At 45.4% G+C, this 25,044-nt stretch overlaps 2 protein-coding genes across 2 annotated transcripts in view; one reads left to right on the top strand and one right to left on the bottom strand.

Annotated features, from left to right (window-relative positions):
* The window catches only part of AFF1 (ALF transcription elongation factor 1), a gene marked incomplete at both ends in the record, with an annotated part of 34,947 nt that extends 32,314 nt beyond the window's left edge, over window positions 1–2,633 (top strand). Inside the window, 2 exon segments of the mRNA XM_079534874.1 lie at window positions 223–440; window positions 2,512–2,633. Of these exon segments, the coding sequence (XP_079391000.1) occupies window positions 223–440; window positions 2,512–2,633 (340 nt within the window).
* A 6,359-nt stretch (window positions 2,634–8,992) lies between these two features.
* On the bottom strand, window positions 8,993–18,017 carry KLHL8 (kelch like family member 8; the record flags this gene model as incomplete). The annotated part of the gene is made up of 9 exons (XM_079534424.1): window positions 8,993–9,116; window positions 9,542–9,743; window positions 10,142–10,301; window positions 10,403–10,571; window positions 12,045–12,152; window positions 12,883–13,030; window positions 13,676–13,862; window positions 16,365–16,913; window positions 17,811–18,017. 9 exons carry the CDS (start codon window positions 18,015–18,017, stop codon window positions 8,993–8,995), a joined length of 1,854 nt encoding a protein of 617 aa, XP_079390550.1.
* Between the last annotated feature and the right edge of the window lie 7,027 nt (window positions 18,018–25,044).

Here is a 25,044-nt window from a genome sequence, read left to right as displayed (position 1 = left end):
CACATGTGCAGTATGGCTTGCTGATACGTAAATGGCTTCCCAGGTGCAGTGGTGGAGGCTATCTCATACAAGCAACTTCAACCTGTGGCAGGAAGCAATGATGGAACCTTACCCTGTGGCAAGCGGGCCACACTGAGTGCAGGTCCAGGTGGCACCAGAACTTGTGATAAGACATTTACCTCTGAAGACAGGCATTCACGGTGGTGTTTCTTTCTCCTGCAGAAGCACAGGCATGCCTTCTCCTCATTCTCCAGTGCCCTCTCCTGCCAGATCTGTGAGTTCTCAGCAGGGATCAAACGGTAGCAATTGTGGTTGCAACGGCGTTGGCTCTTCAGTCACCATCCCAAGCATCACCTCTTCATATGTCAACATCACTTCCTATGTCCTCTATGCGTATAATATTTGGGAACATGCTGATGCACTGTCCAAGAATAATAAGGGTAAGGTTCCTTCACTTCAGCTTTTCATTTTGCACATTGTGTTTATTTGTGTGAACCTATTTAAATTCTAACACTTAGTATAACAAACACCTTGACGGCAGGAGAAAGCCTTAAATATGTTAATCACACACACACAGAATCACACAGAATCACCCGGGTTGGAAGGGACCCCAAGGATCATGTAGTTCCAACCCCCCTGCCCAGCAGGGCCACCAAACATCCACATTTAGATCAGGTTGCCCAGGACCCCGTCCAACCTGGCCTTGAACACGTCCAAGGACGGGGCATCCACAACCTCCCTGGGCAGCCCGTTCCAGGGCCTAACCGCTCTCCTTGTAAAGAACTTCCCCCTAACATCCAACCGAAATCTTCCCTCCTTCAACTTGGATCCATAGTGCCATGGAGCACTTGGATCCATAGATCCATAGATCCATGGAGCCTTTCTTCCCAGAGAGACGCTCCAGGCCCTTCACCAGACTCTTCCCAAGAAATCCCTGCTTCTTTTTTCTACTGGGAAGCCCAGCATTGAACACAGCAACTCCACACCACGGCGGAGCAGAGGTGGAGGATCACCTCCCTCAACCCGCCGGCTCTTTTTAACGCACCCCAAACCCGTTTGAGGGCAGCCCAGGTGTCTTAAAAAGACACCTGTGGTGTATTGGCAGGTTTTTGGCAGAAATACTTAGTGATGATATATTGGTGAGTGTTCCAATTAAAAGATTATCTTGGCAGCCTCAGATGTCTATGAACTAAGGGTTCACTGCAGGAAACCAGGCAAATTGCTTTGTGCTAACAAGAGAAGCCAGCCCAGGCGTTTTTCTGCTCTTTGTTTTTCCCTTGCAGGGAGCTTAGGTTTTCTGAGTTGGTTCACTTCACTTTCAATCAGGTTTGTGCCCAGTGGCCTTGTGTTTCATTTTGTTTGTCAGAGTCTCTGGAATTCTTGAGTTGAAAATGGTGAGACTTGTTTCCTGCTATAACAGAGTAAGCAAGCAGCACTTGGAGTCCTTATTGAGTACGTGACCCGCATTTGGCAGTAAAACAACTGCTACGTTCTTTTTACACAGAATCACAGAATCATAGGGGTTGGAGGGTATCCCTCTGGGGATTATCTGGTCCAACTTCCCTGCTAAGGTGGATTCCTTAAAATAGGTTGCACAGGAAAATTGCAGGCAGGCTTTGAATGTCTCCAGAGAAGGAGACTCTGTAGCTTCTCTGGGCAGCTGTTCAGTGCTCTGTCACCCTCACAGGAAAGTTCTCCCTCATGTTCGTATGGAATTCCTGCATTCCAATCTGTGCCCGCTGCCCTTGTCCTGTTGCTGCACAGCACAGAACAGAGCCTGGCCCCACCCGCATGATTCCCACCCGTTAGATATTGATAAGCACTGATCCGATCTGCTCTCAGCCTCCCTTCTGCAGGCTGTACAGCCCCAGCTCCCTCAGCCTTTCCCCATGCAAGAGGTTCTCCAGGCCCCGATCATCTTTGTCGCCCTCCACTGGACTCTGTCCAGAAGTTCCCCGTCCTTCTTGAGCTGGGGAGCCCAGAACTGGGCACAGTGCTCCAGATGTGACCTCACCGTGGTAGAGCAGAGGAGGAGGATCACCTCCCTCACCCTGCTGGCCGCACTCTTTGCAACGCACCCCAGGATCCCACTGTTCTTCTTGGCCACAAGGCGCCAACCTGCTGTCCACCAGGACACCCAGGTCCTTTTCCACAGAGCTCCTTTCCAGCAGGTCAGCCCCAACCTGTACCGATGTGTGCAGTCGTTCTTTCCCAGGTGCAGGACATGCCCCTATTGAACCTCTCTGCCCAACTCTCAGCCTGTCCGGGTCTCGCATTTTATAGTTTTACTGTTAAAAATACTGTTTTTGTTGTCCCATGACACAAGCAGTGGTGGACAAGCGACAGCCCCAGTGTGGACACAGCTCAGTCAGCCCACACTGAGTGTGAGTGCTCGTAGTGCTGTTGTTCGTCACACACATGGTGTTTTGGGGCGAAGGGATGTATTGCCAAACATGCTGTGCCTGTTGCGTGAAACCAACCAACCGTTTTCTCTCTCTCATCTTTTTGCAGAGTTTTTTGCTGAACTCAGCACAGCGGTGTGCCCTCTGGCACTGACCAGTAGCATGACCGAAATGGTACACTACACTAGACAGGGTTTACATTGGCTGAGACTGAACTCAAGTACGCCTTAACTGGTGCTCGTGGTGGCTAAGTACCTTGAACTCTTTTGCACTTTGGAAGCTTCAGAAACACTCTGGCTTGCTGAATTATTGGATACAAAGCACCTGCAAGGGAAATGAATAAAGGTGAAGTAATCTGGTTACACTGGAAAAAAATGAACTTTATTTTTAGGGTAGCATTTTGTTGCCTTGGAAAAGAAGAGACAGAGGAGGGCCTCAGCATTGATGGCGCCTTCGTTTAAAATGGTGAAGTGCAATGAATCGTCTGAGTGGCTCTATGTGTTGATGGTCTAAAAACATTTCTATTACAAATAACCAGCAGGACAATAATCACACCTGAAGAAGTGCCGACAAGAAGGAAATCTGCCTCCAGAAGTTATTATGCAACACACCACAGTCAGTTGTGTGCCTGAAGGAGATGTGAAATGAGTGTATTTGCGAGCACGGGTGCAGTCCATCATGTTGGATCTTTGTTTTTGGATGGCGAGTGGCATCCCCATCACCGTAACACCGTACAGACAGCAGAGTGCTCTGCCTCACCGGCCCCAGCCTCACTCACGTGCATTGCCTGCCAGCAGCTGCACTGATGACACCCTGCCACTGGTGCTGCACGTCCACTTCCAAAGTCACATCACTGTGCCTCCACCTGGCCTGGCACACACCCTAACATGACGTTGCTCACCATCTCGCTCTGTTTCACCTGTGGAAGCCAAATGCAGATGGGGCTCAGCATTGGCCCTGCAATGGAAGGATGTTGCTCCTGCTGAGGACACCTCGTCCACTCACGCTGCGCCCATTTGGGGGGAGTGGACAGATAGAGGGCTGTCGTGGGTCAACTGTGCCCACTTGAGCACTGTTTTGGGTGGGAGAGGTGGGACAAGAAGAGGCCACGTGGCCTCATGGGGCACAAGATGAGTCCTGTGTTTGGATGTTAGCCTGCAGCCCTTGCTGGTCCCAATGAATATCCAGGAGCAGGATGTGGATACCAAAATCAAATGCCCTTTATGTGGGAGGTAACCGTGTACTCTACCTCAGATAAACCACAGAGTGGGCCCAGGGATGTGGAACTTGTCTTCAAGGGAACACAAAAGGGAATAGCGAGGTGTTTGCAAGCCTTTGTCCTAGTCAGGACTTTGTCCTAGTCAGGAGTTGCATATTTGGAATTGTGATTTGGCAGGTGGCAGTAGCAGTGAAGGCAGCATCCACAGCACTTGTAGGAAGACAGCCTTCTGTACCCAAAGATTTCCTGTTGCATGACAGCAGCATCCTGCCATCCTCATATCTGATAGTGTGCCTTAGCCCTCTGGACACCTCTCACATCCCTCCCAGCTGCGGGAGTGGTGAAGAGGAGGACGATATCCCAAAATAAATTGTGCTTACAGGGAAGAACGTATCTCTGGTGAGTTAGCTCCCTTTCCCTACATCATTTCAGGGTGGAGGAGCAGATCTGCACAAGTGCAGCAAAACACCTGCTGGGAGTTCTGAGACTCACAAGAATCTGCAAAAAATACTTGGAAGCAAGGGAAGAATCTGCATTACCACACATAAGTCCTGCAGGAGCGGCTTCCCCCTGCCATGGGCTGGCCCAGCAATGCTGTGCCAGAGACGCACCTTTGAGTTGTCCTATGTTCACTTTATTAAAAGCCTTACTGCATTTTGGGGATAGGCTGCCCCGGGCCGTGAGAGGGAGTGACTGGGAGTCTGCTTGCTCCTGGCATGCAGAGTGGAGGGTCGCTGCTGCTTTCTGATTTCTCCTTGCAGCAAGGCTGTGTCCACGTGCTCTAGCTGAGGAAGAGGGCAGGGAGTGCTGTTGTTGCTGGAAGCAGCTGGAAGGTGGAACAGGGGCTCTCATTTCAAATCCAGAGGGTGGGTGGAAGCAGCGTTTTCTTTCTGTTGGTGGAAGAGACTGCTTAAATTGGAGCTAATTTTCAGAAAGCCATTGTATTTCCATCATGAGCCAGGTGAGAGGCCTGCAAGGGTTAGGGAAAGGTGCCCATAGTTTTCACCTGAGTCTGATCAGGCCCTTTATAAAATGGGAAGTAAAAAAAAAAAAAAAAGGATTTGCCGTTAGGAAATAAAACTATGCATCTAAGGAAAATTAGAGGTGATGGTTGAGTCCCTGAAGGAGAGGAGGCTGTGGTGGCAACGCAGCATCATTTCCACGCAATATTTATTTAGAAGAAATAATAATGTGTTTGAATTGTTAAATGTTCTATTTTTAAGATACCATTTATTTAAGAGTTGAAAAGCTCCACTTCCATGGAGACAGAGATCTCTTCTGTACCTGAAGGTCAAAGTCTGATTGCAATGTCCTTGTGTTTGGTTTTCTCCCTTCCATCTTGGTTCTCATTACAAACCTGTACACCTTAAACTTATTTTGGGGACACGTGTCCCTCTTGTACATAACCTCTGCCCTGTGTGCGACGGAGTGTCCGACATGGTCAATTCGCTCATGTGGGTAATAAACAATACATGAAGTAGCCCATTTGTTGCGAGTCGTTGCCAGAGTCCTCGTGTTCTCAGCTTCTGGGAGAGGAATTGCTGTCTGCCCTCTGCTTTGTTTGCTGGTGGTGAATGTCTGTGCTCCCAGGAAGAGCGATTTCACGTCTCCGCGCTGCTGGGATACGTGTTTAATTCAGGTCTTTTCTGCAATACGCTTTGCACCTATCATGTTTGCTGCTAATGGATGTGGTTTTTAATGTAGCATCTGAAGCGTTCAGAATACTGGATCCTGTTTTAAATGCTTGCTGGGTTTGTTGCTGTTACAGATACTGTGCATGGAAACAGATTTTTTTTAGGTCAATGCACTTTTTCACTGCACACTTAAAATCCTAAGGGCAAAATTCAAATTGGAATTTGTAAAAGAAACAGCCAGTTAGACAAAACCTCAGATGTGAAGCAGCTGGTGCAGTTTTCAGCTGTGGATGAGGTGAGAGGAGCTTGATGTCACGTTTGCAAACATGGTTTGCTGGAAGCAATTGGTGCTTGGAGCAGGATGGAGCTGGGTGGTTTGGTTGTTTATTGAACCATTGTTTACCAAACCTGACTTTGCAGCCATGTGTATTTTATTTTGGGATTTATTATCTATTCTGGATTAACTGTCTTTCTCTCTTGGGCTTTGCTTACCCTTTTCAGAGGCACCAGCTTTTGGCAAAGCAGCTGCATGAAAGTTGATTGTGATCTCACTTGGATCTCTCTCTGGCAGCTCATGCTTGCTTCATATTAATTGCTCTGTTAACAATCAAAATCAACAGCGTTTCTGGGCCACTGTCAGCATTTCTGAATGTGTTTCCAAAAATTACTATTCCCGACCCAAGGGTGTGTATGCACATCTGCAACGTGCTGCCGCTGTTGCTCTGGGGCGTGCTGTGTTGAGGCACAAAGCTTCTGGAAGTCTTGTGGGGCTTCTTTCCTCTCCCCCAGCGTTCCTGAGGTCAGGCTTTTCTTTGGGTCCAGCGCTTTGCATCAGAATGCTTCTGTTCAACCATGCTTCTGTTCAGCCGGGCTTGATGGCTTTGTTCTGTTCCACTTCCACATTTGAGAGGCATTCCTAGGAGCCGGTGTGGCCCAGCACCGTTTGGCACTCCTGCTGCTCAGAACAGAGCTGCTGAGGATGGAGAGAGGATTTCGAATGTCACCGCTGTGATTCAATTTTTTTTTTTTAACCCTTTCTTGCTCAACATTTTAAAGTGCATGTGAAACGCCACAATTCTCAGTGGAGATGTCCTTAAAGTAAGGTCTGAATGTTGCTGAGCACTGCCTGCCAGGAGCCGGGCCGAGAGAAGGGCACAGGGGATCCGTGACACAGCTTGGGGAAAGGAAAACAAGGTAAAGTTCCCTCCAGAAAAATTGTGTCACAGATCTTTTTGTCTGTCTTCTGTGCTGGGGGATGAACTGCTGTGTGTGTGTGTCTCTGGATATATAAAGACAAGAGTTTATATATAATTAAAACAAACGAATTTTGACTTGCTTGTTTTTAAATTCTTCCAGTGAACGAGATGGTGCTGCAATCTCTAATGGCAAAATGGCAAACAAGCTGCCGGGGGGGGGGGTGGAATTTCTTGTTTCAGCAATCCAGAGCTGAGTGACCACAGCCTCAGCTCTGCTCCCCTGAGCACTTCCCTAGGGGCACCCATGTGTGGCTGTGGCTGCTGCCTCTGCCTCGCTGTGGCCTTTGGGAGGAATAACAGCATGGAACACCCCATTTTGCTCCGAGATCCAACGTCCTGATGGCCTGCATCCCTAAGCATTGCTTCTGCAAACATCAACGCACGTTTCCAGATCACATCCCTCTTGGTGAGAGGTGGGCATGTTTTACTGGGCCATACGCCCTCAGCTTTGACCTTTGTTCAGCAAGAATTTTAACAAAGGTTAATTAATTAATGTTAGTTAACCTGCTAACAGACAGCTGACAGCAGCAGGCTGGCCCTACGGGCTTGAGATCACAGAACTGGGTTGGGACTGAGGGCTGCTGCACAGCTGTGTAGCCTCAGCTGTGAGCATTTAAGCAGCACAGATTCCTGCCCACATCACATCTCTTTTTTCCTTTGTAATTGCCTCTTTTTCCCCTGTGACGGGCTCTGATGGAGGGCACGTTGGCTTGCCTCTCTGAAGCCTGCACAGCGCAGACGTGTCAGGAGGAGCACCCGTTGGGTGGGGATAGCTATCAGAGATTTGAGGTTCAGACCAGCAGGTGCCTGTCTACGTGGATGCTGTTTGTCTGCATCTGACTGCAATCAGATGGCTGCAGTTTTGCAGCAGCCTGTGGACTTGGTTTTGGTGCCAAAACAGCTTTCAAATTGCAAGCCAAGGAACTGCATCCAAAAACGCTGTGAGGTGACAGCAGCATCGAGCTTGATGACAGAGCCAGGAAAGAATTACAAATGTTAGTTTAATCTCCTGGCTAGGAATGCTGTACTTTCTGCCAGCTCCAGTCAAGAAACCATGCAAAGGTTTAGAAAACAAATACAGATGTGGCAGAAGCAGCCAGCAAAACATAGTGGAGCATCTGGAATAAAGTACTTGGGTTTGCAGCACATGGTGCTGCAGCGACACAGAGATTTGTTTTACAAGTCAATTCAACCTAAATGAAAATACAAGGCTTCATTTCATAGAATCACAAAACCACAGCATGGCTTGGGTTGGAAGGAACCTTAAAACCCACCCAGTTCCTGTTACTGAAGGCATAGACATTTGCTGCTCTCCTATCACCTGAACAAGGCAGAAACTTGGGGTTGTGGTCACAGGCAACTATCAGTCCCTGCTCTGTGCGTGCTTGGGTAAGAACAGGATGCTGAGCTCTTTCCAGCCAGATGTGACCTTGCAGTCAAGGTCTGTCACTGTGTCGCCTTTGCACAGAGCAGTGTTCAGTTCCTGTTTTAGTCCTTGATCTAAGTATTGCTTTTTTTTCCATTCTTCCTGCTGCTGATTGAAAGCTTCAACTGCAGTACCTGTTCCGAGATTTTTTTTTTTGGCTGAATAATCCTAAGGACCTAGGACCTCAACTGCTACCCCACATTTATTACTGGATCCTGAAGCTGGGCTTAGCAGCTAGACTTGCACTTAAAGCTCTCAACAGAACACTGCAAGTTCTTTTGTGTGTGTCCCTTTCCTGTGACAAAAGGGATTCAGAGACCACTGAAGCCTTCAGCTGTTACTGTGGTATTGATTTCTCCACAAACGGAACCTTTTAGAGAGTCATTACTACAGATTTTATTAAGGATAAAAGAATGTCAGTATTCCAGTCACTATGCTCAGGCTTTGAGAGTCTTTTCAGCTTTCTAACAAGTGTGTGGGGCTGAGGGAGCACTCGAGAGGTAGGTCCAGGATGAGTGCTGCCATCTCCTCCACAGCCAGCAGTCCCACAGCAGGTGGGCAGTTCACATCTGTATCCAGTTAGCCCAGGGAGAACCTGAAAAGCTCTGTTTCAAAGCTCTTTTATGATTAGGAAATGTTTTAAGATTGCATTCCTGATAATAAGTTAGTTATGTTAATAAATGGCACTCCAGTCCTTCAGGAAACACATAGCAGGGCTGTCAGGTGAGGCTCAGTGATGCTGCCCACTGCTCACTCCTCACCTGTCCACACCTGGTTTGCAGTTCATTGAGTCCCTGCAACAGCTGCCTCAAATGGCTCTTTAATTACAGCTCTCAGCAGGTTTTCTCCTGTAAGTCAAACTGCTGTCCCACGTTTTCACAGGTTCTTCTATACTGCTATTGTCAGCCACCAAAAGCTTAAAAGTCACAGAAGGTAACATTTTCACAAGGAAACCATACTGTGTTTCTTAACCTACCACACAAACCACCATATTTAAAAGCTCTGCAGTGCTTCTGTATGATTGTTCCCACGGAATTTGAAAGAGGCAGCTGAGTTCACATGCAGTCAACTACATTGCTGGATCCTTGGCCCACATCACGGATCTGGCTGCTGAGGCAGGCGCACACAGCAACGCCTGCCCCAGCTCTGCAGTGCGACACAGAGCCAACGAGTTCCCACCTGGAGAACAGTGCAAAGGAGAAGACAAGTAAGTTTGTGTCCTTTCAGAGCAAGCTAAAGTATTTATTTCTGAAATTCTATTACAGAACCTAGCTATTAAGTGTATAAAAATATACTTTGTTCATTTATTCTCTTTATTCTCTTTATTCTCTTTATTCTCCACTAAGGTTAGTAGAAAATCAGATTGGAACCTCCACAGGAACACAGATTCTCACTGAATAAAGATAACAGGATGAGGGACGGCCGGGAGGAGGAAGAGGGAGGAGGATGTGCTTAATTATTTCAAGAAGAACCTAGTGACATGAGCAGCACTCCCACATCCTTTATGTGAGTATTACTCAGTTACTGTACACTGCTTCTGTTATGCTGAGTTCCATATAGGCGGATATGATTGCTTTTTTAGGCCAAATAAAAAAGAGAATTACCTGTTAACTATGGGATCAAATGCTTCCACAGTATTCAGATACGCGTTGCCGTTGTGACCTCCAACTGCAAAAATTCTGCCCATCAGTGTTGCGATGCCAACCCCTCCCCTTGGGGTTGTGAGCTCTGCGACGTATTCCCATTTGTCACTGCGTGGGTCAAAGCGTTCCACGGAGCTCAGTGGAGAGTTGTCATCAAAGCCACCTGCAAAGAGTCACCATATTCTGCTATCTGGCCACTCCCAGTGGTGGTGATATCCCAGATGTGCATTACAGGGCTTTTCTTAGCATGCAGTGGGTTAGTACTCTGGGTCTACGTTTTTAACCAAATCTGAAAGCCACCTGAAAATTAATCCAACAGCTCTCTCCACTGTCGACATGCTCTCTTGCAGTACTTTCAAAACAAGCCACTGCTGAAAACCAAAGCAGGAAACAAATCCTTGAATGACTTCAGTAACGTGTTCCCATTGGTGTGCGCAAGCTAAACTTATTTCCTGGCTACCACTCTTGCATTCAAGCATGTCCTCATTGTGCTTTCTTCTCCTGCACAGGAGCACATCATACAGGACAGCTCTGTCCAACACAGGGCCCTGGCCTACTCACCAACAACATACAGGCAGCCATGGAGCTCACTGACGCCGTTGCCGGCTCTTCGCTGGCCCATCTCTTTCACTTCCATCCACTTGTCCAAATGGGGATCGTATTTCTCCACGCTGGAAAGAGACGCTATGCCATCGTTGCCACCCACAGCGTAGACGTGGTTCTGAAAAAGTTGCATAGGAGGAAAGTTTGTTTAGAAAACTTACATAATATTTGAAAAGCAGCCCTGGATCCTGGCCCTGACCTGAGAGGAAACAAACTCACCATGAGGGCTACGGAGCCAACTCCCCCCCGGGGCGTGTTCATGGGGGCTATCGCACTCCACCGATCGGACTCGACGTCGTATCTTTCCACATCACTGAAGCACGTGTTGTCATCCAGACCTCCTATTGCGTAAATGGGGCCCCCGAGGGAAGCAAGAGCAATTCCTCTCCTAAGAGAACCACAGAATCAATGCCTCAGTGCATATCCTTAAAGGGGATGGGAAAGACATCAGGTGCAACGTTAATTGACCGGTAAGACTTTCAAAGTAATGGGAAAAAAGTAATGAAGTAATGGGTTTGTAACACTGATCCATAAGTGTGACCGACCCTCTGCACACCCATGGCAGTGTTGCATCATTGTCCAAAAAGTCTTTCTAGTGTTCACGGCATCCCATTAGTGTTTTATCTTTACCTCAGTTTCAGCTGTATGTCCTGGTCATCCACAAACAGCACTACTGCAGCTAGAATATTTTTAGACTGCAAAAAGAGAAGCTCTGGTTTGAAAAAGAAAGGAGGAAAAAAAGCAGGAGGGCATGGAAAATATTGTTTCAACTGCATGTCAGCAAAGGTCCAAGCCTTCTTTTCAAGCATTTGGATATTTGAGGTTTTCTCAGTTATTGGATTGCTATTTCTTGGTACTGAATCTTCCATCTCTGATCTTATTTGATGTATCTGCTGGTTTTAGCTTTGTTGGTATAGCTGCTCCTATGTCTTGGGAATTAATTTTCCAGGGGTGATAAATACGCTCTAAAAGACAAACCTGTGCATGAATTAGATCACTGAATTCTGATTTTTATTAAGTGTACATTGAAATAAGTGGAGATTTTTTTGTGAGATCTATCCGTACTCAAAGTGCAGTCAGTACAGTGAAATGAAATGTATTCTCATTAGAGAAATTATTGAGAAAATCCTCGTGTTACTGCACAGAGTGTAAGGTAACGTGCAGTTTTCTCTCCAGAAAGTGTTCTGGGACCACCTCCTTTTGCTGGAGAAGCAGGGTGTGGGCAAGGCTCTGCCCAGCTTCCCGAGTAAGAAATGTCATAGAAATCCACAACTGAACCTTGCCAGAAGTAAGACGTTCCCTGGCTGTGAAGCATTTTACTACATACATGCTGGTGGAACTATCATTGTTTAAAAGAGATAAAATACCACAAAACCACTTAACCAGTTTCTGAATCTTTATCTGTTATCAGAACGTAAGCACAGTTGCAATGGAAAAGCTTCTCTTCATTTCTGAAGCCAGCCATCCAACAAAAAGCCCCCCAAAATGGCTGAGAGTGGCATTAGAAAGCAAAAAAGCATAACCCACGTTAGCAGCCAGGGCTTCTCTCTCAAGAGGGGGATTTTGTAGTTCTGCACTGAAATACTTAGTATATTACACACAACTTTGTGTTTGTGCAAATCACAGAATCATAGAATCATCACAAATATGTGATATATGCAAGCATATGACGCAGATTTTTGTTTGCTCTGCAGAAGATAAGCGTAGTATTTAAGTCACAACATAGAAAAAAAATCCTAAAAATAGCAAAGTCTGGAAACTTGTATAAAGGCAGAACAAACAGGTTTTCAGCAGTAGCAAGAACGATGTATCATGGAGTAGGACTTAAACTTTGTACCATGCTGGATCATGACACACATACCTCTTTGTGTTCATTGATGCTTTAATCATCCATTTGTTTGTGAGAGGATCAAACACTTCCATGCTTCCTAAATGTTCATTTCCATCATGTCCACCCACTGCATAAACTCTACCTGAAAGGGCATACGCATATTTGGATACGGAGGTTGCTTGGTAACATTTCAGTTTTCATTTAATGTGTGGGGCAACAAGCCCAAATGCAGGGGTCATGTTTTTGAAGGTTTTCAGTACCAGGGTTTTATTAAGGAAGGACTTTGTACTTTTATACGCTCTAAGCAATCAGAGATCTGTTTTATCACAGATTTTACACAAATCTTGAGATATGCAAACGGAGAATCTTCCCATAACTCAAGTAGTGCAGGCCAGGTCAATTTCAGATGTTTACCTCAGGCCCTGCACAATTTTTATTTTTGGAAAGATTTCCACTCTTCTGCAGCAACGCAGGGGCTACCGTGGACAGAGGGGAGTTGCATCATGGATACTAAGCTGCCATGGCCTAGCAGAAGTTGTGGACCCAAAAATAAAGGGTGGTCTGTCCTCGCAGTCTTACTGACCGGTCTGTACGGATTTAAATACGAAGGAAGCTCATATGAGTACTAGCAAGCTCTGGGTTACCCTGCTGTGCAACTCCATTTCTTTAGGAATGATCTGAAAAAGGTTACGTCACTTAAGGCATCAGGCTGTGTGCAGTTGGCAGTAATGGGTTTCCAGTAAGCATGCTCTCAGATATTGTTTTAGAATTGTTTCCTCTTCATGGGGAATAAGCTTTATGACAATGAAGAATACTCAACTGATAAGCCAAGCAACTCTTCTGAACAAGGCTGCCCAAGTAGGGTTACTGACCTCCCACAGAGATTACACCCACGTGTCTTCTCCTGCTGTTCATTTCAGGGCCGAAGAACCAGCTGTTCTTATTTATAGAGTAACACTCAATGCTGCGAAATGGGTCACCTGATCCTCCTCTGCCACCGACACAGAACAGCACACCTGGAGGAGACAAAGGAGGTTTCCAGAGAGCTGGCAGAGAAAATAGGGATAAAATTCTACAGCAGAATAGACGGTAAACTACATATTTCAGGAGAAGCCATATTTCACTTCAAGGGGTGCAGTAATTGCCCTGTATATGGGATGATGGACTTTGGCATTTGTTTGGCATGCTTTTAGGGCAATTAACTGTCTACTCTCTTGTAAAAGCAAAGTGTATTTTAAACAGGCTTTTTTATGATTTCTTAGGGAGAGAAACTGACTGCTACATCTTAAGTGAACATAAAAATCAGAATTTGCAGTCTAACATGCATCATTTGCTTTTGGTGTTGGCTAAGCACAATTTAACAGCTAGCTCAACCTTCTGACACCAAAAGGTGTATGTCCACTGGTTTCTGTACAGCTTTCTGCTTACTGCCTGCACATAATGCTTTTAACAGCTCTAGCCAATCAGATTAAATGCTGCTCTAAACAAAGAAACTGCCAAAATTCTGTACAGAAAGTGCAGCTCATAACCTAATCACCAGAGGGACATAATGGCTTTCCCAGTTACGCATTAACTTCCACCAAGCTGTCTAGTCCTATGCAGATGCGCTGCCTTTTCTCCACACCACTCCATACTGGATAATCAGACACACATTTAATTACCAGCAGTCTGCTTCCTTGGTGTTGTGCGAATGGAGTATTCAAAGTCTGGCACTGCCCTGCTGCTCAGGTGAAGGTGGTAGTTTCTTGCTTCATCCAGCAAATCCCTACATTTTAGATTCTGCTTGACAATCTCTTCCTTTGCCACAACACCCATAAGGAAACAAATGGGCAAGAGAGGCAGTCGTACCTGACAGAAATGAACACAGTTGGAGTAACTGGCTAAACTGAACTGGCCATTTACAGTGTCGTACACATAACGGACTGCAACTTGCAAGCCAACTGTCAGCCCCACACTCTTCAGTAAGAAGAGCAGCTTTTGTTTTCTTTTCCAGACTAACCCTAATACAAAGGGTTATTTTTGGTGACAATTATTTGCCGCAACCATTTGTGATTGTAGGCAAGTGCCTTTGCAGTGGAGGAAGGAGAAAGGCAGCTGCCCATACCAGGGGGGCGTGAGCACTTCCTTCCCGAGCCAGAAACAGTCCAGTCTGCAGTTCTACTGGGATAGCACATTGCAGATTAGTGTGGTAATGGCAAGCCAGAATGGAAACCCTGTAAGGTGAACTAAGTGTCTGTTAAGGAGGTATTTCTGGTGCAGGAACACCATTCTCTAAGGAGGGCTTGCCAGACCTCGCGATAAAATGAAACAACCAGCTACAGCTAATTGCCAAAGTCTGGAGGGAGCAGAGGACAGACTGGGTGGCAGAGAGGACTACAAGGCAGGAAGTACAGTCTTTCCAAACATAAACATATAAAATCTTGGCATCAGGGTCACACTGGAATATAGTAACAGGAGAAGGTTCAAGCTGTTGAAAAGATTAATGTGAAAATAGTGGGATGACACAGGACATAAAGGAGAGAGAACTGTAAGGATGTAACTGTATTGGCAGATGTCGATACTGCGAGGTTGTTACTGCACAGACAGACTTCAGTTTTCCTAACGGCCATTATTACCAAGGTGTTTCCTCAAATTCTTCTATCCTTCCTTAGAAGAGATGGTGGTCAGGCACGATGGCAAGGCTGCCTGGGTGAGACCACTACCAGCAGCCACTGCCTGGAGCAATCCCAAGGACAGAGCAGATCTGAAGTGAGATCAGCCTCAAAAAACACTTTGAAACATCCCTCCCATAGGAATTTATTTCTGCCAACCTTTCGTTTGTCCTTCTGGGAGAAGCAATGAGGAATATAAAGGACAATTGAAGTGGGGTGTCAAAAGGAAGGCCAGCAAGTGGGACAGGTCTGGAAGGTGGCAAACTGAAGTAAAGCAGTGTCTTGCTTTCAATGAGCTCCCAGGTAACTCAGCAAGGTGAAGGACAAACCCAGCATCTCAGGAGCTTCTCAGAGAAGCAGAACAGTGCTGTTACACAAGCGTCCTTGCCTCTCCATTGCAATTCTTCCTAAACCACTTGGGTTCAACCCCGTTTCTTCATTTTGTTTGGCACTGGTTTATTTGAGGCTGACTCAAAGCACTGCCACTGCTCTGCTAATAGACTCGGGAGGTTAACGATGCATGAAGAACTCCAGGCTGATGAAAATTCAGAACCTTATGATAACAGGGAAGCCCCTAAGAGTGACATCCACTGTTAGGAAGCCTAGTCCTGCTTTCTGCTAGGAATAACATTGTATTCAACTCTAGGCTCTACATATCTTGCTAAACAGCCCTTATTTACAGTAAGGGTTTTACTTTTTCAGTGCTTTGCTCCAGATTTTTTGCACCAAAAACTGAACTGTTTAAACTGAAACTGTTTAAACAGTTGTGGTCTTTTACAGGAAAAATTAAAAATGCTGTGTCAAGACAAGAACAGCACCATGTTAGCAGACCTCCTGTTACTCCCATAATGCAAATACAATGAATGCAGCATGTTCCCAGTGGAGTTCAGGGACAGCTGTGAGACCCCCAGCTGCTCCCATTTACTATGATGCATGTGGCACTCTGCAGCACACAACATGTTCCTCTTCCTCCTCAGGGCAGGTTCCTATCTCAAATGCTTGATTTTAAGCTTCCATAATCAGCACGGGCAGAGCTTAATTGTAACAGTCCACGTTTTGACAGGAAGGACTCTGGGTGTTCATCCAAGTGACCCTGTGATGCCATTACAGGTTTCTCTCAGCAATGAACGCTTAACAAGCCTAGGGGATTAAACTGCACACTCCTTTCGGAGCCTACAGGTAATCAGCAGTACTTCCCTAGCTTTAAAGGGTCTGCAAAATCTTGGCCTTTTGTTATTTATGTATACAAACATTCTTGAAGTAGCATCACTTGATGACTTATCCCTAGCCATCTAACCCTTCAATACCCCTTCAATGGCTTTGTTCTCCTTTCTAAGCACAAACGCTTACCAGCAAGGGAAATTACATATGGGCTGTAGTAACATCAAGCCACATGCAGCGACGGCTCTGTGTTCTCTACCTCCCCGCATGTAAAACTAAGGATATTGTGCTGTGGCACAGATGTGGCTTTTTGTTGATTTCCCCTTCCTCCCTCTGCTGATGACCTTACAGCAAGTAATCTTTTTCTTGACAGAAACCGAGTAACATAACTTGGTGCTGATATTCCCAAGGCCCAACCTGCTTGCACTGTCAATAACCATGAATACAAGACGAAGCACCACCTGCTATGAACATTTTTCTTCTTAAAATCCTCCTCAGTAAAAGCCAAACAGAACCAAATCAGTGATGCCCACCCTACCTGTGCGAGAATTTCATCCAGCCACATGGCATGATGCTGCGGATTGGCTAGCAGCCACTTGATAGCAGCACTGTAAACCTGCTTTTCATTTTCAATGTTCAGGTCGCTGGAGGACAACAGTTTATGGAGGTGCTGAGGTGAGACGCTCACAAAGTCTTCACATTCCACCACCTCAGTGAAATGTTCACAAGCGTACTGGTCAGCCATGTCCATCAGGTCAATGCGGTTGTGGCTCTCTGCAAATGACCTGACCGCCAGGCAGTTGGAGGGATGGAAGTGCAGCTTCATGTATTCGCAGCACGCCTTTGCTACCAGTTCCACCTGAAGAATGCAAGCAGCATACAGGAGTGGCTGGACATTATCCACTGTCAGCGTCAGCCGGGAGGAGTAGACAAACTTCACGAGGTCTTCTATCGCATCGCCATCGAAGTCCCTGATCTCAATCAACGTCTGCTTGGCTTCAGCCATTTCTGAAAGAAACATGGCTCTGAAGTAAGGTATAACACACGCCAGCACCAGTTTGTGGCAGGAGATGAGCTTTGTACCAACCTGAGAAAAAGAGAACAAAACTGTTTAACTGAAACATTAGTTTCAGTAATTTTCTTCCAGCTATAAGAGACAGCTAAGCTGGAAAGGTAGACTTCTGGGCCCAATATGCATTGAGCTTCTGTATTTTGCTGAAACAAATGAACTCTGTCTCCCTCACACTGCTGATGTTAGATCAGTGCATCCCAAGCAGATTTCACTTGTAAGCTGACCACCAGAGTAGGACAAGGTTGTAGCAGAAAGAAGCAGTACTAAGAAACTAAGAAATACTTAATGTTTGTAGGTGCTGGCAGCCACAGCTGCAAATGGTAGTTATAAATTTCCTGTGATCACGACGTAAGTAATAAAAAGCTGAGCTGAAAAGAATGCATTTAAAATAACACTGTGCAAGAATAACAAAACTGGTTTCCTCCTTTTTGTTTCCTCTTTGATCAGTTGTAGAACAATGTGATTGAGGGTTTTTTATTTCCCAGGAGAACACTGAAAGTTAGATTTGTTACAGAAATCCTGTTTGCCCACAAAAGATCTAGCACAGAAACACAGAATGCAAAACTACGGATAAAATTTGGGATCAAAGTGTATGAACAGAGAGGCTGCAAGGAGCTGGAAGCACACAGAAATGACATAGTAGAAAATAAACCAACCATGAGAACTTCCTTACAGGACAAACTGGGTGAGGTGAGTCATGTACTTGCTCTCTTGGATTGTCGGTATCTTAATTGCTTACATTTTAGTTGTGACCTTCGTAAATGACGAGAAATCTAAGAGCTTATGTAGAAATGCCTCAAACAAGGATTCTGTTGCTTCCATACCCCTGCACAAACTCACTGCCATCTCCAACGCATTTATAACTTAGTCTTCAGATTGTTAAACACAATGAATGTGGGTGGTCTTTGTCACCTTCAGTGTAACATCGCAGAGCTCTCCAGCCTCAAAGAAGTGAAGAAGAGAGCTGTGGAAATCTTTCCAAGCCTCGTTTGCTTCGAATACAAAGATATCATCTTCACCATCACCGCTGGAAGATCGAGTTTGCTGCTGCTGTGGCCGCCTTTTTCCCTTCACTGGATGTTGTTTTGCCTGCTCTGGGACCATGGATTCTGAAGCCATTGGTTGTTTCGTCTTTTGCAGCGTGAACTGTCAAATATTCCCACCAAGACAAAGTCCAGCCCATGAGGAGTCAGTCCTAAAATGTAGCTAAGTTCTTTTCATCTTCCTATCTAAAAGCACACACACACAAAAAAAAAAAACAGAGGAGATATCAAGTACTGTCAGTATCCACCATCAGATTACATTCTAAAATTACTACCTCTGATCTTACTCAGGGGAGCGGGAAGAGGGAGAGGGGAAAAGAGACCCACAGCAAATCATATGCAGGTACCTTTGGGAAAAGCCTTTATGAACTTGCTCCCCACAGTTGCTGAAAAAAGATATGAAGGAGGAAAGGCAGTGACGTGTCCTCTGCCATTCCTCACCGAACATCTGTGGATGGCAGATGAGCAGAATGCCCACAGATCACAGGCAGATGGGCTTCTCTCCTCATCTCATCATGGCTGCCAGAGACAGAGTGCTGATTTGACCCCAACAGGTATGTTTGTACATAACTTGTTACTCAGTTTTCCTCAATCTCAACAGCTAGAGCAATCCCAAAGTATTATCTGTATTTATGCATATGTAAGCAGTATATAAAAATAAAACCACTATAACATTGTTTCAACAAGAATTAAAGAGTAAAGGAATTTATGTTTAAGAAAAAATCCTGGAATGAAAATGATTTCATTTTACTCAATATTAGCCCAAAGATGGATGTTTAAAGCATGAAAATGAGCATCCGGCAAAAGTCTGTCACTGCTAGCTTTTATTTTAGCCCAGCCTATCATAGCTGAAGATTATTTTGCTGTTTAAGATTCATGCAGTTCTGACAAAGGAGTTGTGGTTGTTCTGCTATCACAGCTTTCCCAGGATTGAAAGACATCTGGGATACCACAGAAAATGGAGAGAAGGTTTACTTTGGCTTCTGTCACACAAATACTCTTTCTAATACTGTGACCTTCAGCCTGGCTAAGTTTGAAGTCCACCTTTTTATTTGTAGATAAAACTCAAGCAGTAGGGAAGAGAACATAGTTTTCCAGCTTGATAACACATGTGAAGTTTCAGCTCTGTGTGTCTAACACCCATGACAATTTGCATCCCATTAAGTCAATAAGATTTAGGCTGTGCACCCACTTCCACGTGCTTTGTGGAAGATGGTAAAGCCCACAAAAAAATATGAAATACTACTTGCAAGCATGAAGTTATTGATTCAAGTTACAAGCTACTGGAGTTCTGCTATATTCTGGCAAAGGAGACCAACAGATTTGAAGGGTTAAAGACAAACACAAAGAGAATATTGAGTAGTGTGTTCCTCTATTATATTGGGATACCTTTTGTTTTGGTGTTTGCTGGTTAACTTACTGTGCATTCTAGTAAGAAATGATCCTTGCTCTAATTCAGTGATTTCTGCTTCTGGGCTCTGGCACCGGAGGAAGTTGACTGACTGAAGAAACAAAACAAAGCTTTTAAAATAAAGGTGTAAGTCATGTGGGTGGGCGCAGAACTACTGTTCTTCTGGAATATTTTTGAGGTATCCGTGCCACTGAATACATTTACAACTCCTCATGCATCAGAAGGAGCAGGAAGTGATTCCAGGTGATCGTACGGCCTCAGTCTCAGCGTTGCTGACAGCTCCACATCCTGTGCAGTCACAATGCTGTTGGCTGCAGTCAGCCAGGCAGGTTACAGTGAGATGAAACGTGCTTAGAATATTTACTAATGCTGCAGTAAACAAGGCATCCTTCCTGTAAAAGATATCCAAGAAAAAGACCGAAGTTGGAATACTGTACAAGGGTTTTCAAGAACGTCATGTGCTATTCAGACAAACAATGGTACTTTTATAGCCAAGCAGAAGTGCTGCTTTCAAACAGAACTGCCACTGATGACTAAACAATGCTTTGCAGCTCATAAGTCATACGGTTATTTCAGTTGGTATTATGTGCTAAATTTATCTGCATGTTTTAACTGATTGCACATATGGCTTTACCACACGCATGTGGCTCTTTGTAGAAGTGGCTGCTGATTGTAAACCATGGTTTTTGTCCTTATAGGATGCCCATATAAAATGAAGCTGCTGGAGATGGTCTGAGCAATCATCTGGATGAAAAGAGCACAGATGTGGACTGATACATTTAGTACTCGTTCTGCAGGAGCAGAAACTGGAGGCCTTGGTCCCCTCACACAGAGGAAATCACGGTTACAGGAACCACACATACCAGGAAACTCTCAGTATAAATCATGGCAGTATCAAGTAAGTGTGCGGGCACACAGAATGGCTTGGGTTGGAAGGGACCTCAAGGGTCATCAAGCTCCAACTCCCCTGCCAGAGGCAGGGCCACCAACCTCCACATTTAATGCTAGACCACATGACAGTAGGTTACTCCTCATGTAAAAAGAAGTTTCTTCAAGGCACTAAAGTTAACAGGCTTAAAATACCTGAATTTATAATTCAGACACTGATCAGTCTGACACACTGTGGCTTCACTGTGATGAGACTTTGTGACAGATATTAATATCCTGGGTAAGAGTTTTGTTCTTCCCCCACGTCACCAATTCAGGAACATCTTGCTTCTGTGACGTTTCTTGCTTCCCAAATCACTCAGATACTCTGTCCATAAATCCTCGACTTGTCTTAATTACAGTATCTCACATTTTGAGTCTGCAAACAAACCATCATCATCTGTGGAAAACAGCAACTGAGATTATGAGACAGCTGCACCTTTGTAGGAGATGGAGGTCTCTGTAGATATCCAGCTGCCTGCTGATAATTAAGAGCTACCAAGTTGCATGAGACTTGAGAAATATCACTGCCAATGTTCCTATCATTTATTAAAGAAATCAAGCAATGTTTACGACTAGACATTTAACGTATGTCAACAACCAATGCCATAAAGAGCCTGTCATATAAAAATGGTGCACTTATATATAGTTAAGCACGGAAGTAATACTATGAGATGTAATACACAACATTAAGGTCATGTATTTGCAGTCTATCAGGAACCTGGCACAAGGAGAGAGATTTAATTTGCTGAAACTAATCAGGCTGAGCTGATTTAAACACCCAGCAATCAGCCTCTACTGTCCTTATACTTTAAACAGAACAGAAATGAGTTTTAGAAGTCCTTTAATCAGAACAGTAAACGGAAATCTGAAGGTCTTGCAGAAGTCAGTGAAGGTCAGTGTACTTCAGCACCAAGCCTACTCTTCCTCCTAGTCTGAACTGGAATGATAAATTATTTTGTCATTGCACGGAATTAAAGAAATAGCGTAAGAAAGTGGTATTTTTCAACTCCTGAGCAATGCAGAAGTACACTAGTTTAAGCATCACTTGCTAGGAGGCTTAATAAGCATTTAGGTTTGTGTGCACAACGTCCTCTCAATTATGCACTCAGAATCCACTGACTGACACAGAAAAGCCATTCAGATGTCCCTCAAATAAACAAGAATGCAATAATTGCAGCCAGCTGCTTGAGGTGAGGTTAGCACTGGCTGAACACTGCACCCAAATGGAGGCTTTCTTCTCTGAAGCGTTGTCACAGACAGCCATAACCCTCCTTTCATCTCAGCAGTGAAGAGCTCTGGCCTGCATACAGCCTGACTACACACTTCCACAGCATAAATGATTGGCTCTAAGGAACGTGAAGGAAGTGCCTCATTCATAACATCATCGGTTGTTACTCTGTAGGCAGCCACTTTGCACTTTTCATAGAAGAGTAAACTCACCGATGCAAAAAGGCCTTACTCCCTGTTTACAACTCACCATTGTTTGCTGGCATCAGCTCAGCAATTTTACTTCTCGAGCTGTAAACATTTAGAACATTTGTCATGTCTGTGTTGGCAGCGTGCAGCTGGCCAGAGCTGATATTCAAGGATCCCATCCGAGCCCTTCTTTACTACTGCACGTATTCAAACAAGCAGAGATGGTAGCTCAGAGCTCCCTTACATTAGAGCTGCTTTGGTTCAGCTAAGAGGAACATCCCAAAGTGAACTGCTTTAGGTTCGGTCATTTTGGCCAAATCATCTGAAATTGAAGTGAACATAAAACAGAGCAGTTGCCTTCAGTGTAAGTACCGTGCCTCAAATAACTCTGCAGCTAAAGGGGATGGGAGCATCAGCCACAAGCAGGACAGGAATGTCACTCATGAAACGAAGGAAGGAAACAAGGAAAGGATCCTCCCCTGTGACACTGACCTGGGAGAGGACTGTCCTCCTGCCTCCGCTGCCACAAGCAGAAAGATGCATCCATGATACAAGAAACAAAAGGGCTCTGTAACAACCGCAGTGAGGAAGTGCTCAAATGAGGGGTTCTGTGACACAGGCAGATCCAGCGCTTGTTTATCGGTCCCAGTACTGAAGTCAGAAAAATAAGAAGCAGCCCAATGTCCAGGAGAATTAAAGATACGGGTAAGGCTTTACCTACACTCCCGTATGTAATTTTGGTTACTCACATGCAAGGCAGACAAAATTCATGTTTTTACCTGTGCAGGGACAGACAGGCATCTAATCAGGGAACTGAAAGGGCCCGTTAATTACAGCAGACTAGAGATTTGCCTTCTGTAAAGGCAAAATACATAGCTCTAAGAGCAGGGAGTTTTGGAAAACAACTACAAACGGAATGCATGCACATAAATATATATCATTTTGCACATGCAAATGTGTAGAACTAATTAGTTAAAATGGAGCCTGATGAGTCTCTGCAAGTAATTGTATGGTGCTGCTGCCTCCCACAAGGTTACATGAAAACATGGGAAAGTTCAAGTTACATGCTGCACTGCAAGCCTATGCTTAGTTTAATTCTCATTAAGTACACCTGAAAATTAAAGTAACAACAAAATTCAGATACCACATGCATAACTGGTATAGCTTGTTTGAAACCACTGGGCTTTCTGGTTTAGAAAACTATAAAAAAGTTATCTTAGCACTACTGAGGGATTCCTAGGTGCTTAAATAGTTTCCAAGGTTCTCCGTAGCAAAAGCTGGCAGGCATAACAACTGGTTTGCATTACTTGTCACACAGGTATTTTGGAAAACTGAAATGGGTGGGTAAAAAGCTCTCTTAACGTAAAACCAAGAAGAAGCTTTTAGCTGCTTCTATAACCAAAATCACAGCAGTGCCATAGGCACTGACAGCAAATGAAGGCCGCTATTTCTAGGAAAAAAATGTGACAGAAAAAGGACAGAAACAATGTTTTGCAAAGCAGAGATAAAATCTTATTTTGGAAATAACTCTGCAGAAAGAGTGGTGATGCAGTGGCACAGGCTGCCCAGTGAGAAGGTGCAGTCACTGTCCTTGGAGGTGTTCAAGAAGAGGGAAGATTGGCACTGAGAAACATGGTTAGTGGGCATGGTGGGATGCATTTGGGGTTGGACATAGTGATCTTTAGAGAACTTTTCTAGCATTTATGATTCTATGAACCGAACTCATCAGGATCCCCAGCATAGTGAGGAAGGACTCCGCTTTACAGATAAAAATAGTACTTAAGAGTCACTTTGTTTATTCAAGGTAACCCTAGGAATGCCCAAAAAGTAGAACAAAAAATAAAAAACACTGCAAATCCATGCAGCTCTCAAGAGCAGGGCAAAATGTTGACATACGCACTAAAAGCGAAAGAAATGGTTGCTGGTACTTCATGTCTGTAAGAAAAGAGCAGACTCATACCGAGGATTTCAATTAAAAAACAGCAGTCTGATGGTCCCTACAGCAGCATTTACTCCAGCCCTTCCTAGGAAGCATTAAACTGTGAACAAAACAATTTCCAAGAAGCTGTTTCCTAATAGCCTATTATCCTGGAGCTGTAAGCCTAGGAGTAGTACTTGAGCTGTAAACTCTTTCAGCACCTGCGCACAAACAACGGGTGCAATTTCAGCACAGCAGATTTATAGATAAGAGTTCAAACATGGATTACAGAGTAACAACCTCACACTAATCCAATGCTTCATCTCCAGAAGGCTACTGAACCTTGCACAGCTTCACCTCCGTAACAAGCAGAGCACACCCACCTGTTAAGGTTTAAGCCTGCATGCATTCAGTGTGGGATTTCAGCTGCTGTGGTACTTTTCTGTGTAAAATATGCACTGCTTCTGCTTCCAGCAGCCTTTATGACAGCCACAGAACACTCTATAACTCTGCATTCTTTCACCTTTATGGTCTCATCGTACAGGAGAATTATAGAAAATGGTACATAGGAACTAGGAGATGAACCACCTGCACATCCCTTAACGAGACCTCAGTAATTGCAATTTCCCAGCAACCAATATGGAAGCGGCCCGGGGGTTTGGCAAGATGGAACCCATCAGCACACAGAAGACACCTGGGCAGGGCAGGTTATAATGGGCAGAAGGCACACTTCCCTTTTGCCCGAGCAGAAAGGAAGCGCCCGGAGCCCCTCCCTGACAACTACAGGTAATTTTTTCCACCGTTTAAGAAACACAAGAGTTGCTGTGACCCTCCGCCGCCCCTCTCACAGCCCGGGGCTCCCTTCAGGGCGCAAAGCCCGCTCGGGGCCGGGCCCAGCCCAGCCGCGCAGTGCTCCCCGCTGAGGGCCGCGGCCTCCCGGCACTCTACCTCCCCCTCCCTCGAAACGGGCTGGGGCTGCTGGAGCCACCCGAGGAACTGTTCATAGGGCAGAGTGAGGGGCGAGAGGGATAGGGGTGACGGCGAGGAGGGAAGGAGGGGTGAGTGAGGGCCCGGCGCCGCCGCTCACCTGCGCTCCGCCGAGGGCCGCCGGGAGGAGGGGGCGCGCAGCGCGCATGCGCGGTGGGGAGGCGGGAAGAAGTGCTGCGGGGCGATGGTTTGGGACTGCGGGGCCTGGGAGCAATTCGGCTCAGCACGAGTTGCTTCTGGCAAGTGTCGAGCCTCGGGGGATAGTTCCTCGAGGTGATGCACCCGCAGCAATAGGAGAGTGAAGGGATGACTATGCTTAATACATTTGCAGAAAGGGGTGAGTGGCTCTAGGTGACTGAAAAAGGCATTTCTGAGGAAATAAGTGCTTCGAATCCTTTCATTTCTTCACCCTGTATTACTCTGTGTGTGCTAAATCACCAC

Source organism: Tetrao urogallus, assembly GCF_951394365.1.
Source record: "Tetrao urogallus genome assembly, chromosome: 4".
NCBI lineage: Eukaryota > Metazoa > Chordata > Aves > Galliformes > Phasianidae > Tetrao > Tetrao urogallus.
This window is presented reverse-complemented; position numbering and strand designations above follow the sequence as displayed.